Source organism: Pediculus humanus, genomic scaffold (assembly GCF_000006295.1).
Source record: "Pediculus humanus corporis 1103172107768 genomic scaffold, whole genome shotgun sequence".
NCBI classification, from domain to species: domain Eukaryota; kingdom Metazoa; phylum Arthropoda; class Insecta; order Psocodea; family Pediculidae; genus Pediculus; species Pediculus humanus.
This window is the reverse complement of record NW_002987366.1, coordinates 30,080-50,651: the sequence shown is the minus strand read 5'-3', so window position 1 is coordinate 50,651 and position 20,572 is coordinate 30,080. Positions and strand designations below refer to the sequence as shown.

The window sequence follows — 20,572 nt, the reverse complement described above, 5'->3', positions numbered from 1 at the left end:
TTTATTTTAAAAAAAAAAAAAAAATTCCAGAATTATCCGTTAAATTTTATTTAAGTTTTTACTTATTATTATTATTATTATTATTAATATATTAATAAATAATTTCTTACTTTAATGTATTTATGTATGACTGTATAAGTATATACTTTAATATAAATATCAAGAAATCATTATATATTTTCTTAATGTTAATAATAGTTTTAGATAGTTATTATTATTATTATTATTGTTAGTTGTTTGAGAGCAACCGTTATTAATTCATTTTTTGCTAACGTTATATAAAAAAAGTTAAGATAAAATACAAGAATTACGTTTTGCATTTGACGTTTGTTTTTCTCTTATTTGTTCCAATTGTTGAAGTTGTATAAATGATGGTATAGCAGAAGAAGAATTTTGAGTACCCGAACCACCGTCACCTCTTCCGTTTCCGTTTGACGACGGAAGTGATTGCCTTCGTTTATTTCTCAACGCGGGACTTAAATTATATTTTCCCGTTGCTTGACTCAATAATTCTTTAAATATTTGCGATATATTTGTACCGTCTTTTGCAGATGCTTCAACGAAACGATTTTCCCAATCTACGGTCACCACCGATTCCGTCGTGTTAAAATCAACCTAATTAATATTAAAAAACCTAATCGTGACCTTCCTTAATACAATCTAATTCAATAATAATAATAATTTTTCTATCGAAACAACGAGTTTAAAAATGTCTTTTTACCTCTCTTTTCTTCTCTTCGAGATCCAATTTATTACCAACAACGACAATGGGAACGTTTGATGGTTTTTTTATATCCAAAATTTCATTTCTTATCGATTGAAGACTTTCAAATGTCGAAGAATCACAAATATCATAAACCAATATAAATGCATCAGCGTTCGATATTGAAAGATTTCTCATTGCTGGAAATTCATTTTCTCCAGATGTATCCAATATTTCAAGTGTTATGTGTATACCATTCACTTCAAAATCTCCATGATGCATTTCTTCAATCGTTCTTTTATATTTAGGAGAAAATGTTTTGTAAAGAAATTGTTGTATTATGGAAGATTTTCCAGTACGGGAAGGACCCATAACGACAATTTTATATTTTATATTATTGACCAGGGGTTCGCCATTTCCTCCGCTACTCGTTTCCGAAAATTCTCTTTCGAAATTTTTATCAGCTCGTCTGCATTATTATTATTATTATGCCATATTTATTTATTTATTTGTTATTAAAAAAAGTTAGTAAGAAAATAAATAATAATAATAAAACTTACCGTCCGTGTAAACGAGGTGATTTTTCTTCATTCGAATCATCTTTTGTAAAAGAAGGTTGAAGACTAAACCTTCTTTTAAATTGATGTCTTCCTTTCATTTTCCTCGGAAAATTTTTACTATTAATTTTTAAACATCTGCAAAAAAAAAAATTGAATTAGTTGATGTGATTAATTTAATTCCAAAAACAAAACATTTAAAAATAAATTTATAACCAATAATAAAGAATTGACCAAAAAACAAAAAATTTCTCCAGAAAAAATAAATAAATAAATAAATTATTATTATTATCGTTTAAAAAATTAAACAAAAAAAAAGGAAAAGAAGGAAAAACATAAAAAAAAAAAACGCACCTTAATATTTTGTGCAAACGTAAAAAATTCCTTCCTGGTCAACCTGTTGAACGAAGCTAATTTTTAGCTAAAAGAAAAAAGAAAAATTTTCCGAGAATTTAAACAAAGAAAAATTCAATGATGATAATAATAATAATAAAACTTAACGATTGTAGTTTATAAAAAAAAAAAATCAACACTCGAATTACCAAAAAAAAAAACAGATTTTATGATGTTGAACGTTTAATAAAAAATATATTTTTTAATCTTTTTCCTTTACTACCACTACCACCACCACCACCACCACCATCATAATTTTTGGCATTCTAATTCCAGAACCAGCTTCGTTCTGGATTTGGAATCTGCGAAAGGAACAAAGACTTGCGCAATTTTTAAAATCCAGAATTATTTTTCCTCTCTTTTCGTTTTTTTTTTTATTTAATGTAATTTCATTTTCTCGCTATATATTTTATCCCGATACGATTCCTTTTTTTTTTTTTTTTTTTTTTTTTTAAATAAAAATTTTACATTAAAATTAAATTATTATTATTATTATTATTATTACTAAACTTGATAAATTTTCATTTCAATTTATTTTTCAATTCGTTATTTCAATTTATATGTTAAATAAATTTCTTCTCCTTTTTTCCTTATAAGATTAATAATAATAATTATTAATAATAAGATTCCAAAAAAAAAAATAATAATAATAATAATAATAATTTTTTTTCTATTAAAAGATTTAAATTAATTCGATCTTTTAAATATATATAGAAGGGTGAACTTTGAACTTTTAAAAAAAGAATTTTTTTTTTTTTAACATCAAAAAAGTTTTTTTTAGTCAATTGAGAATTCAATATTATTATTATTATTATTATTAAAGTATAAAATTCAAATTTTTGTATTCCCTTTTTTTTTTTTTTTTTTTGTAACGATAGAAAAAATATTTAATTACAATTAATAATTAATATTTTAAATATTTTTTGTTATTAAAATATTTGGATAAGTTTTTTTTTTTGTTTTCCCAAATTAATTAACATTTTAATTAGAGTTATTAATAATCTTTTTTTTTGTAAAATAATTAAATAACAATAATGTAAAAATGTTATTTGATAATTTTATAATTATTTTGTTTATTAACTTAAAAAAACAAAAACAAAATATACTTATGTACATAAATATTTGATATTTAATATAATTTAATATTTAAAATGAATACAACAAGAAGGGGTAAGTAAGGGTTCATTTTTTATTTTCAATGGTGGTAGTAACGGAGTCACGTGATTATAAAAAAGCGACATCCTTGACACAACGTATAAAATCGATTTTATTAAAAACAAAAAATCATGTCTCTTTTTAAAGCTAGAGAATGGTGGGAAATTAATTTAAATGAAAAAGATTGTTACGATTCGCAAAGTTTGTTAATAATAAAACTTCATTCTGATGATTATCAAAGCGTTATCCTCGGTAATCACAAGGGTTTTCTTCGTTTATTTTCACCCTCATCGAAAATTAATGACGGACTCATAACAGGTTTTCAACCGTCAAATTTATTATTGGAAATTCAATTGTCATTCCCGATTCTTCAAATTGATGAAGGTTTTTTAGTTTCGTAAGTTTACAATAAGGTTATTATGTTTTGAGGTGCTTTTCACAATGCAGCCTTTTTTTCTACACACGTTTTTTTTTTTTTTTTTTTTTTTTTTACACAAAAAAAACCTTTCGTTTGAAAATAAAATAAAATAAAATTTTAATATTTCAATTACAAATGCCTTATTTATAATTTTTTTCTCAATTCGATATCATTTATTTAAAGAAAAATTTATAAGGAATATTTATCAGAATTATTTTACTACAGTACACAAATAAAATTTAATAAAAGAATCTCTTTTTTTTCCCCCTTTCCTAACACCATTTTACTACGATTGGCAAGGATGATATAAAAATATTAAATAAAAAAGATAAAATTATATATATATATTTTTCTTTTTCTTTACCTATTTTTAATTTTTCAAACTATATCTCCAGATTCATCACTTTCAAATGGCACAACACATTCTTTTGACATGTTTGAACTTGTAAGGCAACTGTCATTTATGTAATACAAATGGTCACCATCACTTTTTTGTAAACTTTGTAAAACTTCTTTATTTTCTAACATATCTAAAGGTAACTCTTCCACAGGTGCTGCATTAGACAAATCTTCTTTTACTTTGACTGATTTAAACTCTGACATTTCTAATAACAATAATAACAATAATTATTAGTTTTTTTTATTTCGATTTTAAAAAAAAGTACTTTAAGTAATTAAACCTCATGAAATAATGAAAAAAAAAAAAAATTTTTTTTTTACTAGTAATATATATATACACTACCTGGTTGCTTGACTACAGTTTCTTCTTCATCTTCTGAAGATAAATGTGTGTTGTATGTTAACTGCTGTGGAGGAATGTTGAAATGAAAAATACAATTTTCATTTGGAAATATATGTAGAACAGGCTCTTGGCATGAAGAAACACCCTTATTAACTCCACATGCTCGAAACAACATTTGATGTGTGTCTTGTAAAATGTGTTTAACACAATATTTTGAACATGGCAATGTTTTTAAAGCACATTTCACTCCCCCCTCTGTAAATATACATTTCGAAGAGGATGAAGGTTTGTTGGTCATTCCCTCAGTGGCTAAAGTTCTTCTTTCGATTGCTTTTTTATGTAAAATTGCTTCCACGCCATATCTTTTGTGATAGTGATTAAGACTTTTCAATTTTTCATAAAGCTTTTGCTCTTTGACAGTCTCTCTGGGTTGATTAGCTATCGAACACAGGGTTTCTTTTTCTTTTTGCAATGCATGAACATAATCTCTTCTTCTTTCTTTAAGAACATGTTGAAGTCTTTTAAATTGTTCTATATACAGTGTCTGTAGTCTTATTAATTTCTCTTTGGTCCTTAATGCCACTTCTTCCGGAGTGTAAATATTAGCATGTTTAAAAATATCTTCTCCAGAAGAATCCACGCTTTCAGCCTCGCTTGAATCTTCATCTTTAACCCTTAGTTATGAAAAAAAAAGTTATGATAAAAATTAGAAAAAAGTTAACGTTTTGCTTATTTTGTAAATAATTTCTTTTTACATAAAAATACTGTTGGCTAAAAATTATACTCAAATCGTAATTTACAAAAAGTGGCAATTTTCATTAATAATTATATTAATAATGAAAAATTAAGAGATAAGAAATTTATAATATATATATTATAAATTATATAATATATATAATATATTATAATATATTAATGTAATATATTATAATATATATTATAAATTATAATATTTATATTTATGTACATATATATATTTATATCCCGATTTAAGTTAGTCGAAAATTAAATTAGGCAGTTAATAAATTTTATAATTTTAAGGTACTAAAAAAATGTTCCTTAATTTATTCTAATAAAATTATAAATTTAAAATATTACCTGGTAGTTTTTTCTACTGTTGTAACATCAACATCAGAATCAGACTCGCTACAATATTCTAAAACTTTATGAAGAGAATTATTTATTGAAGTTGCATTTATATCTACAAATGGATTGAGGCACTTGGTAATCAGAACATTTTCTCTTTCACTGGTATCTGAAGTAATTTCTTGAGCTGATGAAGTATTTTCATTGTTTTTATCATCATCTAATTGATTTTTACCCAATGATTGATTTTTTTCGGCATCCGATACTTTGGCGTAGTGTGATATGTTTGAGAGAAGTCTTTCTTTTGTTATTGGAGGCTGAGGAGTTCCTCGATGCTTCTGATGCCGCAATTGAATTTTTCTAACGTGTTCAACACAATAACTTTCTCTACGTTCATTTTTTTCACCTTTCGGCGCAGGAAGTGGGCATCTTCTGCCCGTAACGGTATATATGTAATTACATTGCTTAAAAGGAGCGTTTTTATCTTCTAATATATGGCGCACGCAAAGCGAATAATTTTCTAAACATGGCTGCGAACAATTGTAGTGCTTATAGGTACAAGGTTCCGAAGAAAATTTTAGCAACGACTTCTTACCAAGATTTCCCTTTGGTGGACGGAATGTCATTTTACTTTCAACGCTACCGTAAAAACTGTTACGAGCTTCATTACATAAAGCAGAAAATTAAGAATCAGTGTTGCCAACATTGGAAAATAAATTTACCTGTGCCGCCATCTTGAAAATTTTTGTTTTCACTTATTCCCACCATTTTAATTTTTAAACCTCATATTAACGCTTTGCAAAGTAAAAAAAAAATTAATTTAATGTTTTAAAATTAAAGGAAAAAATTGTGGTAAAAATAAAAAAAATATTATTCATTAAGAAATTTTAATAAAAATTATTTTTTCAATTGTTTTTGTAATTATTTTTTTTAGCTAAAATTATTTTTTTAAATTTTTAATACTTGAATAAAAATGAATAACCGTTGATTTTAGGGGATCTCGAGATAAACAACTGGCAGTTCTACATCCGAGACTTTTCTCCGTGTACAGCATTAAAAAAAAAGAAAGCAATGAAACTGAAGCAGGTCACCAAATCGTAACAGAACTTATATATCAGCATTCACTACAACATTCTGCACATTCTTTTACTCTTGGATATTTTGGAGGTGTCAAAGGTCGCCATTTTATCTGCATTCAATCTTTAGACGGACTCCTATCATTTTACGAACAAGAATCTTTTGCTTTTCAATTATATTTGCCTAATTTTGTTATTCCTTCATCATTTACTTACATTGAAAAATTGGATTCCTTTTTATTTTTGAACGGATATCTAACAATTGATTGTTATTCCTACGAATCTCTGGCTTCGGCAAGTAAAAATAAAAAAATATGGAAAAAATGGGAATACAATTTAGGAGAAAGCATAATAGGGTTTCAAACGGTATCAAAAAACGAATTGATAATTATTATTTTATCTGAAAGAAATTTATACGGTCTCAGCGAAAATGGAAATCTTACATTCACAAAACGTTTGGAATACAAACCTTTGACGTTTTCTTCTTTTTTAACGGAAGAGAATAAATTAATTATTGTTGTGGCTACGGATGCACAAATTATAAATGTCTACGAAGAAACAAAATTAAAATGGTCTTTTAAAATTAGCCTGACACCAGTTTGCATTCACAGAATATTTTTGAATCAATTACCAGGAGGACTTCTTCTCTTGTCCGAAGATGGTTTACTTCAATGTGTTTACCTGGGAACGCATCCCTCAATTTATGTCGTGTCTCCATTACACGAAACCGATCTCGATTTACAAAATGCAGAAACAGAATTAAAAGATCTTCAAAACAAAATACTCAGCAATGATTTAACTCATCCATTACAAGATACAATTAATATAAATGTTGTAATTGACAAAACAATAAAACTTTACGATAATATAAAATCATGCGATGTTATAATAACAATGGATTCACAATTTTTAATAAATAGACTTCATGTATTAATTAACGTGGATCCCCCATTACAAGCCACTCCCTCAACAACATTCTATCAAAATTTTTCAGGAAAAACAGAAATAATAAGTAATATTTCAGTGAAAGGAATCGAAATACCTTGGAATTTAGAAATAATGATAATAATTTCATATACCACAAAAGAAGGTGTTGGAAAATGCATAACAAAAAAAGAAATTTTACCATTAAATCTTGTTTTATCAGAGGGTAGACCCATTAAAGAATCCCCCCACAAATTAACATTCACAATAAATAAACCTTTGATCGACATAAATCAATTTTTTAAAGGGATATTAACGGAAACGTCAGGTACGAACGCAATAGGATTAAATTATTTAAATTCGGAGGAAAATGACATAACAATTCTTGCAGCTAAATTTTCCAAAAGGTATCGCCTTCAGAGTGAATCCCTACCATCCCTATCACTCCCGATATATTTAATGATAAAAAAATTACAGAAGCAATATGAGAAAAATGCAGATTTTAAAATAATGTACTCGATGCCTTTACCTCTAGATGCCTATAACGAAACATTAACGAAACATAATAATTTATATTTAAAAAGAAAATGGTTGGAAGAAAAACTATTGAAAGAAACGTCACAGTATAAAACAATAATAAAAAAAATAATAAGTAATTATAAAGATACGACGACGATTGGAAAAAATTCAAAAAATTTTTCTAAAATGCTCGAAATGACATCGAAACAAGCATTGAATACGATGAATGAATTGAATGATTTGGAAAATGAATTAATTAAATCGAAATCCGTTATAAATTCATTAAATCAATTATTATCGATTATTCTCGAATCTATGACGTATCGCGAAACGAATGGAAATCTTATTAAAAACGTATTCAATTCGAATATTTACGATTCAGACGAACAGGTATGAAAAACAACTTTCCCTCCAAAAAAAAACAAAATGAAAACTAATTTTTCTATAAAATTTTTAAGGGTTGGTTGGAAATTCAAGAAGCTGCCGCATCATTTTTCCTAAGGGAAATATTAACGAAAACAAATAAAGAAAAAGAAAAACATTTTAAAATTAATTTGGATACCATGAAAGATACAAATAAATTAACCAAACATTTATCGACTTTTATCGATAGAGTTTTGAAAAATATACAATATCAAGGTAAAACTCAATTTCAATATACAATATTATCATTATTTATTAATTTTTCCCTCCCCCCTTCCCCCTTCTTTTTTTTTTAAATCCGCACTCATTATTATTATTATTATTATTATTTTCAGGTCCGGAAATCAACGTCGAAGATGAAAAATTTTTCAACGATATTATCCCACCCGGTACTAAATTTATAAATTTAAATGAAAATCCTTCCCCCCCCCCCAACGAAATGAATAAAAAATAAAATTATGGATGACGATGATGATGATAATAAGAAATCATTTTTTTTTTTTTAATAAAAATTAATGCTTTATTATTAATATTATTATCATTATCAATATTATTATTATTAATTTACGGGAATATCATATTTCAGAAAAATATAATTACAAATACCCGATTTTATTATTATTATTATTATTATTTTTGTTATATATGGCTGTAAAACCTCCTTCACCCCTCGACATATTTTCCTTTTTTTTCAACCGTTATTTATTTCCCTTCAAATATATATATATATATATATTAGAGATGTAAATTTAAATTTTTTTCCCGCCAAAAAAAAATCCTAAAGTAACCGAATTTTCTACATGTATTCCCGATTATTATTATTATTATTATTATTATTTTCCAATCTTTACAATAACGGTTTTTTCCTCTTTTTTTCTTTTACGGAGGTTTTACCACAAATGAAAATAAATAATAATATTTATATTTATATATATATATATATATGTATAGTGACGTCATAAAAAGACATTGTACTGCTTATTAATTTCTTCTCTTGTACGCACTTTTTATTTATTTATTTACGTAAAATTTAATACAAATTTTCCGCCTAAAAATTTTCTTTTTTTTCCTTTTTTATTTTTGTATAGATTTAGGCATTTGAAAATTTTTTTTTTTTAATTTATTATTATTATTATTATTATTATTATTATTTTTTGTAAAATTAAAAATCATTTTCATCATCGTGAAACAACCAAACAAAAAAAAAAAAAAATTATTAATTTCTATTTATTTCCACACACAAATTTAAAATGAAAATTTATTTGCGGAAAAGTTAAAAAAAAAAAAAAACTTAATAACAGAATAAAGAAGAAGAAAAAGAATAAAGAATAAGAAGAAGAAGACAAAAAAGAACGTTAAACAGAGAGAGAAATATTTTCTTTCCTTCCTTCCTCATTTTTTTCGTATCCTCCCCCCCCCTCTCTCTCTCTCTCTCTCTCTCTCTCGTTCATCGTCGTACCTTTTCACATCCATCTTTGTAATCTTTTTTTTCTGCAATACTTGATTAAAAAAAAAAAAGAAATAATAATAATAATAATAACAACTACCATTATCCGAGAGTTTCACGAGTATGAATTTTCTTTCATTTTTTTTTTTTTTTTCTTACAACAACACGCCGGACGGGGCGGGAGGGAGGGGATTAACCGGAGCAAACCTCGGAATGTTCGTCCCAAGCGGTGACCTGAAAAAAAAAAAAAATAATAATAATATCAAAAAAATGTCAACCGAAGATCCCCGGGGGCGGTGGTGGGTGGGTGGGGAGAGGGAAAGTAAAGGGGGGGGAAAAACAATCACCTGGCAATTTCTGCTGCAATACCATTGATTTCCGCAACCTGCGCAAACGAATTGCGCCGATTTCATGTGACACCCTTGACATTCGGGTACCGTTTCGCTATCTATTTCTTCTTCATCTTCTCCTCTAACTTCTTGCTCTTCAGATTCATCAATGACTAGTCTATCCGCATTATCATCAGGATCTTCATCCTAAAAAATTAATGATAATAATAATAATGATAATACGTTAATATTATATTTACGATAAATTATAATCAATATTTATATGTTCGATCCATGCGATTATTATTATTTTTACAAATCATGCTTATTATTATTATTATTATTTTGTTTTATTTTCTTACCGATGCGTTTCCAACATCCTCTTTTATTTTTGCAGGCTGTAGATTAGAAATAATTGGAGTTATTGTGAGTTCGTTTCTATTCTGAAAGTTCAAGAGTAAAAAAAAAAAAAAAATTGTTATATAAAACATTTTATCCCATTTTGGAGGGAAAACGAAAAAAAACAACATCATCGAAATGAAGAGTAATTAATTCCCTTTCCCGTGTAAATAAAAAATATTGAAAAATTGAATTCTTTACCTTTGAGGTAGATAATAAATCGGCAATCGATACGGGACCGGAAGCCAATCTGGACGCAGTCGTATTTGTACTACTTCCTCTGAGAGCAGTAGTGATGGTTGTAGACAGCGAAGATCTATCGGGAGTCGTGAGGAGTCTAGCCAATGTCGGCGAAAAACTAGTACTCTTTGAATTTCCTTGACTTTCTCCGCGTGCGCCGACGTTTCCGTTGTTTTTCGTTAGAATACCATGCAATAGAGACGATGAAGGATTGGGCGGTGATTGTGCGCCTGCGGGTAATACTGGATGTAGTGTCACTTCTGGATAGGGAGGCGCTTTTGACAAAGCCTGAGATTTATTTGAAGGTGTTGAATTTCTCCTGTCTCCCTGTTGGTGTTGTGACATTTTTGCAAATTGGACTAGGACATCTTTGAAGCTGACTCCGCTTGCTGATGCTATCTCGGTCGGAGCGTTTGATGCACTCCGATTGGAATCCGTACTCGAAGGACGAGATGTATCTTGGGCATTTTGACCCATCGAACCCGGTACGAGCTCTGGATTGGAATTCATCGTTCGAACCTGAGCTCCCGAACCTAAAGCCAGAGAGGACATGCTAAGGACTCCCCGCCCGGAAGACACCATTGTTTCAGCAAAATTTTGCGAGGGTTGTCCTTTGGGACGTCGCCCCCTTCGTGGCACTTGCTCAGGATGATTCTGACGATAGTCTGCAATTATTGATTTAACATCTACGATAGGTCCCTGTCTACCGATCGGTGGACTGTGATTATTTACAACATGGTTAACATTTTGATTTGGCTTGGGTAAAATTGGTACGGGAACATTACGATTATTAGCAGATTTTAACTTATCACGATCCGGTACGGGAATTTTTAGCGGCGTTCCCACGTGAGAGCGCGGCAAATAAGATGAAGAGGAAGATATAGAAATAGGAGTGGAGGACACGATAGGCACCATCATAAGTGAAGTGTTTGGCTTGGGATGATCGGAGGCACCTTGGGGTTGCATTAGGAACCTTTGCAAATTTTGACTTGGACTACTTTGGCTTTTGGTTATGGTTAAATTAGATGGGAGGCGTGGAGGAGGTTTAGGCGATACAGAAGGAGCCACTCGGTTAAAAGTAACTTCATCGCTTCCCACAAATTCTGCCATTCGATGATCCGAAGCAAACTCCCAATTTGCGGGGTCGGACGTGCGACCGGGTCCTCCCATCGACAGAAGCATTACCTGTTTTCTTCTAACTAATCTCAAATAAATCTCTTCTTTCACCTTTTTCAATCGTATAATATCATTCCATTCTAGTTCTTTTGCTCTCGCTAAAGCACTTAAACTGTGTATTTCTTGCTGAAGTTTTTCCGTATTCATTTGTAATTCTTCCAGGCTGGATCCACTCGCTTTTTCCACGTAATCGCTAACTGTTCTTTCGCGGTCTTCATGGTCGATTTCTGGGAATTTTGTACGTTTAAAATTATATTTATAACTTTCCTCGCTATCCGTGCTTTTATTACTCCTCTTTCTGTTTGTTATCGGTTTAGGCTTTTTTAATTTGTCTACACTGCTTTCTTCTGACACACAATTCACTGAACCTACATTATTAGTTTGGCACTGTTCTACTGAAATACTAATAATTTTATTGTTTGAGTAATGCTTTTCATTTTGTGATGTTTTTGAAACGTTTTCAAAACTTGGCGTGCAAGTAACTGTGAGATCATGAACCTCTGAACATTTTTCTTTCTCCTTCTCCTTCTCGTCAGCATCCAAAGAATCTACTTTTCCATCAGGTTCCTTTTTAACTTGAACAGTAGTTAACGTCGTGGTAGACGATATATGAATTTCTGGTTCTGTAACATCAATATTTATTATTATTATTATTTTAGATTTTATGACCTTTTGTCATAAAAATATCACCCACCATCAGGTTTTTTATCGAGATCTAATTTTTCTGACGACTCTTTATTTTCATTTTCATTTTCTTTTTCTGTCGTCGTCGTAGTCGTCGCCGCTGTCGTCGTCGTCGTCGTCATTTCCTCATCATCTTCAGAAACTCCGTTAATTTTAGCTAATGGAGGCGTTGTAGGAGTTTTCGGTTCTTCGACGGGATTTGCAGAAAGAGTTTGCAAAGTTTTTACAACAGTATTTGCCTTTTTCGGTAAATCAGGTTGAGTTTTTGGTAATTCTGCTGCATCGGCCGTAACCTTAGCATTCCCTTCCTCCATGATATGCATTTTGTTTAAACTGAAACAAACAAACAAACAAACGAAAATTATTATTTTTTTTCTACTGTTTTTCTACTACAACAACCTTACACAGCCTTGTATATTGCAAAAAAAGTAACTTTAAAGCTAATAACTTTATAATCTAACGCCCATAGATAAGAAACAAAAAACAGGAAAATTTAAATATTTTACGATGCACTATAGTAAAATACAAAAAATTTTTTTTTCTAATATTTATATTAATAAGTCAACAAACTCTTTTTTTTTTTTTTTGCTATTCGAATCCCTTAATGCAAATACGGCCGACAAAATTGGAATTTTTTCGAGGTGAGAAAGCAAACTTAAAATTAACATAAGAAAAAAAAAAAAAAAAAAAATTAAATTACAAAACAAAAAACTTAAAAAGTTTCAAACATCTGTTGGTTTAACATTAGGCTCAAGACTTCTTATTCATATCAGCTTTTTTTTTTTTTTTTTTTTTTTTAAAAATATAGGTCAATCCGTACAATTAAAATCAAGGCCGGACGACGATGCTATAGTGCAATACTTTAAATATATTTTTTTTGCCCTTCTGCAAAATATCAACTCCGTTATTATTATTATTACTACTACTACTACTACTACAAAGACAAAGTATTAAAAGTGTACATTCAATCAATCAATCAATCAATCACCCTCGCGTTTTTCTAAATGTAAATTAATAAAAAAAAAAAAAATTCTTTTCGTTTGTGAGAATTTGAAATATCACAATCACCTTTCGCCCTACAATAATCACTACAAGAGCTTAAATAATGATAATTTTTCCACATCCTTTATATCTACACGCACTCACGCACACGCACTCACGCACACACGCATATATATATATTTTTTTCTTGAAAACCAATCTTGTAATTTTCCATTTAGATATTGTATCGTTTTTCTTTTCCACCGAAAGTTTTTTATTAAAAATAATTTCCGCCGATATTAAAAAAACATTTTTTTCTCGAGTAATTGATTGATAAAAATTCAACATATACATATTGTTAGTGTACAAACATTAAACACGTTTCGATATCATTTTTTCATTTTTTTTTCCTTCCATATTTGTACGTAATTCCATACATGACATAAATCTAACCCACTCATTTAAAAACGTTATCATAATTCATCGACCAAGAAAGATATCAACGACGATGACGACGATGACGACGACGACTAATACCAATGAAAATAAAAACGCGCCAAAAACGATTCGAATCATTTTCACGTAAATCGAAAACCTCTTTCGTTAAAATAAATTTAAAAAAAAATAAGTAAGTAAATAAATAAATAAATAAACTTGCCATGAACGTTGAAAAAAAATAAATAAATTTTAATTAGTATTCTAATTAAATTAATATTCACATATCGCATTTATCAATAAAAAAAAAAAAAAAAAAAACAAAAATGTAATGTATTTGTTGATTTTATGTTTACATAATTTTTCGGGGCCCTTTTTTCTCTTTCTCTCTCTCTCTCTCTCTCTCTCTCTCTACTCAGAAAAAGAATGTTTAGAACGCGAAGTTTTCAAAATTTTTTTTTTAATCGTTAGTTTTTCGAAAGCAAATTCACGCTTTCATTCATTCATTCATTCATTCATTCGTTCATTCACTTATTATTATTATTATTAAATATAAAATTTTTAGTTTTAAATTTTCGAAAGGGATTTTAGGGCCTGGCGCCTTTTATACGTTTTTAAAATTTTGGCAAAATTAACATTTTTTTTTTTTTGTTATCGTTTTACCTATAATAATTGCAAATATACAACAGATAAGGCAAAATATATTTATTTATATTGATGATAAAACTAATTTTTTTTTTTCTTTCTTCAAACGTTCATTTTTTTGGAGAGAAATAAAAAAAAAAAAAAAAAAAAAATGACTCAAATGAATGACTCACAAAGATTCGATAGAGTGAATCACATAAAAAAGAGAGAAAGAGAGAGAGAGAGAGAGAGAAAGAGAGGATTTTAAATAACGTAAACCCGAATGTTAGTTCGAAAAATGAATAAAAATTTCTAACTCGTGTGATATAATAATAATAATAATAATAATAATAATAAGGCCGAATCAAATCAATAAATCAATTACATAATTTTTGCGCCAAGTAAACAAACTTTAAAAAAAAAATCACATGTAATCGTTTTGCATCGTTTAATAAAAAACTATTAAATTTTCTTTTTCTTTTCATACAAATTTATCAATACAAACAAATAAATAAATAAATAAACGATGACCTCCACACCAAAACGGCATAAACTTTTTTAATTGTTTAAAAGTAAGAAAAAATTCTTTTTCTATTTTCACAAACATTGAATGACATTGTGTGTCACAAACACAAAAACGTTTGAAAATCAACTAAAAAAAAAAAAAAAAAAAAAAATTTACGTCCTCATAACCGAGGACTTGAAAGAAAGAAAGAAAAAAAAAAAAAAATTCGTAGCAATGTTACGAGACTTTTCATAATGTAAATAACGACCATAATAATAAATGGATGACTTCGTTTTCTTCGACCATCGCACGTGTTTTGCTTCTTTTTTTTTTTTTTTCAGGCTTATTTTGCAAGAGAGAGAGAGAGAGAGAGAGAGAGAGACCAAGAATAAAATAACAAGAAGAGTAATGGAAAAAGGATAACAAAACCTTTTTTTGGTCACATTCAAAACAACAACAACCTCCCATTAATTTGCTAACTCCTCCAAAAAAAAAAAAAAAAAAAAAAAAAAATTTTCTTCTTCTTCTTCTTCTTCCTCTCCTCCCCCACTCATCATTTCATTCTTAAATAAAATAAAGCCGACATTTTTTTTTTGGACCGGACCCGAATGAATACATTCCAATTGGCAGGTACTACCTGTCAATGATTTTTTCTTCTTTCTATCTTTCTTTATTGTTTTGGTAGGACTTTGGTAATTTTTGTAATGTCAGCGAAATCGTTAACGTGACCTTGACCGCTCTTTTCTTCTTCTTCTTCTTAACAAATTTTTTACTACTACATTTGACTACCGCAAAATAATTTTTTTTTCCATCTTCTTCTTATTATTATTTGTTCTTCGTCCTTCTTTTTAAAACTTCGATAAAACAATCTAAAGTTCACGACCTTTCGGCGTCCTTCGGAAAAATTTTCCCTTTTTTCTCTCTCAACATCTCCTAAACCCCGATTGTTTATCGAACAAAACCTTTTTTTCGGAATCTATTTCTTATTACTTTTTTGTGTTCTCACACGCGCACGCACACACACGCAATTATTTGTTTTAACGATTTCTTAAACTAAGCCGATTGATTATTAGAAAAAAAAAAAAAAAAAAAAAAAAAAAAAACTAAGCTAATTTTCGTTTATTATTCTCACGTTTCACGGCCTAACCCGAAAGCCTATTTCGAACGAAACGAAACAACACTTTGGAAGGAAGGTCGACGATCATTGTCGTTCTGCTACCACGACCACCACCACCACCACCACATCTTTTATCAATTTTTTTTATTTTCCCTCCAATTCAGATTCAAATGAATGACAAAACACGCGCGCGCGAAAAAGAATCGCGACAAACGCACCATTTTTTTTTTTTTTTTTTTTTAAATAAAAATCTCCGTGTGGGCATTCATATAAACTAATCATGGCATCAAATGGATTTAAACAAAAAAAAAAAAAAAAAAAAAACATTTTTCTTCGAAAAAAATGAAATAAAAAAAAAAAAAACCCTCTAAAAAAGAACCCCACACCACTCGTCAGTGTCGAAGGATTTTTATATAACGATTCGAAAATTGTGAGTTGAACGTTCTCTTTACGATGCAGCTGTTCATCTTTTTTCTTTTTTTTTTTTTTTCTCCTTTTTTTTTCGTTTCTCATTTTTATACCTAAATGCATAGGCAAAAAAAAACTCAAAGGTTGTTCCAAAAAAAATTTAAATTAAAAACATAATTTATAATGAGCCGGTTTATATTAAATCGATCTTTGTGTAAACAAAACGTACGTTACATGTATTAAAATAATTAAATAAATGAATGATGACGTCACTCACGACGACATTGCAAAATTACAACGGGAAACGAATAATTAATTTTTTTAAATAAATAAATAAATATAAACACGAAAAGGTTTCCATTTTTTTTTTTTTTTTTTTCTTTTAAACGGAAAAAACACAAAACTCATTTTAATTATTACAACCCTCCCTCCTTCCCCCCGCCCCGTTTTTTTCTCGCTCTCTCTCTCTCTCTCGCCCACTCGTTAAATTCAAATTCGAAAACGTTCGAAAATTCGTTAACGGTAGAATCAAATTTTAATTAACGTAAAACAAACTTTGAGGTTATGTATATCTTATTTTATACGTTTTACCGCATTTCTCTCTCTCTCTCTCTTTTATTATTTTTTTAAATAATAATAATAAAAAAGCAAGCATTAGAGTATGATGACATTTGAAAATTGGCAAAAAACGTTGAAAAAAAAAAACGTTAAAAAAAAGAAAAAAATGTTTTCTTACGTCCGATTAAGAATTCTCTCTGATTCATTGGCAAACATTTACAATACGGCGAAAAAGCTTAATACGAAATATAAAATTAATAAATGATTATACGCACACAAATTAATTAATAATCAAAAACTTACGATTTAAATAAATAAAATCAACCGGCCAAATCATCCAATTAATTAATTAAATTTAAAATAGCAAAAAAAAAAAAAAAAGACGCGATCGAATTCATATTTGCAATTTTTTTTTTTTTTTTTTTTTTTTTTTTTTTTTTAGCTTTTTCTTATGACGACGAAACGTTCGTAATCCGTAACGTTAACACGAAGAAAGCCGATGTCGAACTGGCCGTCTGGCGGAATTTAATCGAACTAATCACCGATTCTTCCCTTCCCTCCCTTCTCTCGCTCTCTTGCCTTCCCCACTGCGATTCCTCGCAACGAGGTTATGAACCTTCTCTCCACCAGGAGTTGCACGAAGTTCACAGACCTACAGCGAAAATTTCGTTTTCTCTCTTCACAATCGTTTAGTTCCTGCGACCGACGCTCTTCACCCCTGCGTCGTCGTCGTCGTCGTCGTTCCCCTCCCTCCCTCCCCCTTTTCAAAAAAAAAAAAAAAAAATTGCTTTCCAATCTGAAAATTAATACTCGATGATGAAAAGAAATTCACAAAATTTTATTTAAAAAAAAAAAATAATAAATTTTTTTTCTTTTTCTTTTTTAATTTTGGCAAATAACGTTTTTGTTCGATCAATTATATATATATAAATATATATAATTAATTATAGATTTAGATATATATATATTCTATTCAACAACCAAAAAAACAAAAAAGAAAAAATCCTCTTATTCATTTCATTATTAAAAAAAAAAAAAAAGTAATAAGTTATTGACTGTATGAATAAATAAATTATTCAGATTATGAAAAAGAGAATCAAATCAATCGATAGTAGATATAATAACGTACAAACTTAAGAAAAAAAAATAAAATAAAGGTAAAATTTCGCAAGGAGAAAACCATAAAAAACGGTTTGGAGCCCCCCTAAGAAAACAAAAATTTTTTTCTTCTTCTACCCCTCCCTTCCCCCCCTGAAAAAAAAAATTCTACGTCATGAATCCCATTTCGATTTCGACAGGACCCCGTCAATTTCCAAAACGAAATCAAAATTTATATATGTGTATATAATTTTTTTTTTTTTTTTTTAAAGGCGAAAAAAACAAAAGCTAACAACCCATTTTTTTTCGAAATTGAATGAACGTTTGTAAACAGACAAACAAACAAACAAAGACTCGTACAAACAAAACCGTACGGATTTAATTTTATCAAACCGAGAGACGATATAACAAACAACAATTCGAGATACGTAAAAGATAATGAAAATGATATTATTATTATTATTATTAGACGTTCCCGGGGGTAGGAGGGAAGGCTAAGGAGGAAGGGGAGAGGCGAAGGAGGAGGTACCAAAAAAAAAAATAAATATAACATCTTCCCTTCACACACACACAGTTCAGGTAAAAAAATAAAATTTCATCCCTCTCCTCAACTCATAAATCCAATCTCGATTAATAATAATAATTACAAACAATTAATTAAACAAAATGGGGTGGGGGGGGAATTCCCTTAAATAGTAATAACTTGATTGTTGATGATTCTTTTTTTTTGAAACCGCTTTGATAACCGAGAGTCGTAGGTGCAAAAGACAAAAAAAAAAAAAATTATCGAAAATAATTCTTTATAAGAAAAAATATATATATGTATACTTCGTGCTCGTCCCCGAAATGTTTTTTAAACACACACACACACAGATTTTTTTTTTTTTTTTTTATTACATTTAAGAGCAATGACCCCCCTGTCAAGCGTTGTTTCTACTTCGGATAAGGGTCAACGAACCCTAGGATAGACTTCTCAGAGGAAAAGGCGACCTTTGACTAAACATGGAAACGTGCCATTTCCACAGCGTTCTCGCCTTCGACTCGAGTTTTTTTTTTTTTTTTTTTTTTTTTTAGGCCCTTTCAAGCCTGTCAAATTGGATAATCAGCTTTTCACAATAAAGAAAAAATAATAATAATAATAATAATAATTCTCTCTCTCTCTCTTTCTTTCTTTTCTTTACGTATAAATACATACGTACATACGTAAGTACATAAAATGGAAAGACCTTTGATATACAAACTTTAATAAAAATAAAAACTTATCATCGATTTTTACTATATAAACAGACAAAAATGTCGCAAGTTTGAGTCAAATATTGTCGACAATCGACAAAAACCGTTCGTCACTTAACTTTGCATTATTTTCGAATTTGATTTTTGATTTCGGTTACATTTTTCACAAATGCATTAACAAACAGGTTAAATTTTTTCGCTGCGTGGTACACTATTGAGTTTTTTTTTTTTAAAATGATGACGTAAACGAAATAATACCTTAGGGAAATCAATTGTTTTTATAAATTAAATAAATTTCCCCCTTTCCCACCTTTCTACCTCAAAGTTAAGGCAAAAACGGTTTTTTTTCAGTACATTACTAATTACCAAAACTAAATACTTTGTAAAATACTATTTTAATTAAATGGAAAAAATGGAAAAAAATGGAAAGAAAAATGAAAAAAAAAATGAAAAAAGTAAAAGTCGAGACTTACTCATTGTTTTCCTCATTTCCTTCATCATCCTTTTTGATGGGTGTTAAACCCAATGCCAACAGCAGATTCGTCTCGTGCTGTATTTCCGGTTCCGGAGATTTACCATTTCTTCTCTCGTAACTTTCATATTTTTTCGTTTTCTTTTTTTTACGTATCGGCCTTTCGTTAACGTTTAATTTTTCTTGTTTTAACGGTCTTTGTTCCGTGGCAAACGTTTTTTTTCCAAATGTTTTTTTTTTACATTTTTTTTTCAACGGTTGTCCGTTACACTCCATTTTTTTCCCAGTGTCGTCTCCCATCATTTCTCCACTATTTTTCTTTTTTTTCTTTTGTTTAAATTTTTTTTTATTATTAACGTTCGATAATTGCTTCATTATTAAATTTAATTTTTTTTTATTACGAACCACAGCCACAGCCACGGACGACGACACCACCTTCGAGTTTTTTAATAATAATAATAATAATAAATCCAGTAATTTTAATTTTTTTAAAAAAACCTTTTCGAATCGCGTTTTTTTTGTTGTTTTTATTTTATTTTTTAATTTTCTTCCAAATGTTTTCCGTTCATTTTCTGGTCGTTTCAAACAATCGAAAACAATTTTCCAAATTTTATTATTATTCCATGTATGATTATCGATTCCGGGGATAACATTTAATAATTCACTATTTCCATACCCAAGAGTATTAATCCCGCGGGTATTAAACATTCTAATTATTAATTGTTATTTGCGTTTTGTTTATTCGCCGTCCGACATTTTATCATTTTTTACATAATAAAACTAAAAAATTTCCCTTATTTTTTTTTTTTTTCAAGTCCCGTAGTATTTCATTCTTTATTTAAATATATTTATACATACATATACTTCTCT

At 28.9% G+C, this 20,572-nt stretch overlaps 5 protein-coding genes across 5 annotated transcripts; 1 reads left to right on the top strand and 4 right to left on the bottom strand.

Annotated features, from left to right (window-relative positions):
- Positions 1 to 288: 288 nt before the first annotated feature.
- Phum_PHUM354860 (GTP-binding protein, putative) lies at positions 289 to 1,361 on the bottom strand (the record flags this gene model as incomplete). Its single annotated transcript, XM_002427898.1, has 3 exons — positions 289 to 615; positions 722 to 1,172; positions 1,264 to 1,361. 3 exons carry the CDS (start codon positions 1,359 to 1,361, stop codon positions 289 to 291), a joined length of 876 nt encoding a protein of 291 aa, XP_002427943.1.
- A 1,578-nt stretch (positions 1,362 to 2,939) lies between these two features.
- Positions 2,940 to 8,450, top strand: Phum_PHUM354840 (uncharacterized protein; the record flags this gene model as incomplete). The annotated part of the gene is made up of 4 exons (XM_002427897.1): positions 2,940 to 3,205; positions 6,049 to 7,963; positions 8,032 to 8,212; positions 8,332 to 8,450. 4 exons carry the CDS (start codon positions 2,940 to 2,942, stop codon positions 8,448 to 8,450), a joined length of 2,481 nt encoding a protein of 826 aa, XP_002427942.1.
- On the bottom strand, positions 3,605 to 5,680 carry Phum_PHUM354850 (uncharacterized protein; the record flags this gene model as incomplete). The annotated part of the gene is made up of 3 exons (XM_002427896.1): positions 3,605 to 3,831; positions 3,969 to 4,642; positions 5,067 to 5,680. The coding sequence occupies 3 exons, from the start codon at positions 5,678 to 5,680 to the stop codon at positions 3,605 to 3,607; spliced, it is 1,515 nt and encodes a 504-aa protein (XP_002427941.1).
- Positions 8,451 to 9,635: 1,185 nt separating the features above from the next.
- Positions 9,636 to 12,585, bottom strand: Phum_PHUM354830 (uncharacterized protein; the record flags this gene model as incomplete). Its single annotated transcript, XM_002427895.1, has 6 exons — positions 9,636 to 9,677; positions 9,791 to 9,979; positions 10,135 to 10,215; positions 10,373 to 12,210; positions 12,282 to 12,318; positions 12,415 to 12,585. 6 exons carry the CDS (start codon positions 12,583 to 12,585, stop codon positions 9,636 to 9,638), a joined length of 2,358 nt encoding a protein of 785 aa, XP_002427940.1.
- A 6,770-nt stretch (positions 12,586 to 19,355) lies between these two features.
- On the bottom strand, positions 19,356 to 20,005 carry Phum_PHUM354820 (uncharacterized protein; the record flags this gene model as incomplete). Its single annotated transcript, XM_002427894.1, has 2 exons — positions 19,356 to 19,488; positions 19,704 to 20,005. The coding sequence occupies 2 exons, from the start codon at positions 20,003 to 20,005 to the stop codon at positions 19,356 to 19,358; spliced, it is 435 nt and encodes a 144-aa protein (XP_002427939.1).
- Between the last annotated feature and the right edge of the window lie 567 nt (positions 20,006 to 20,572).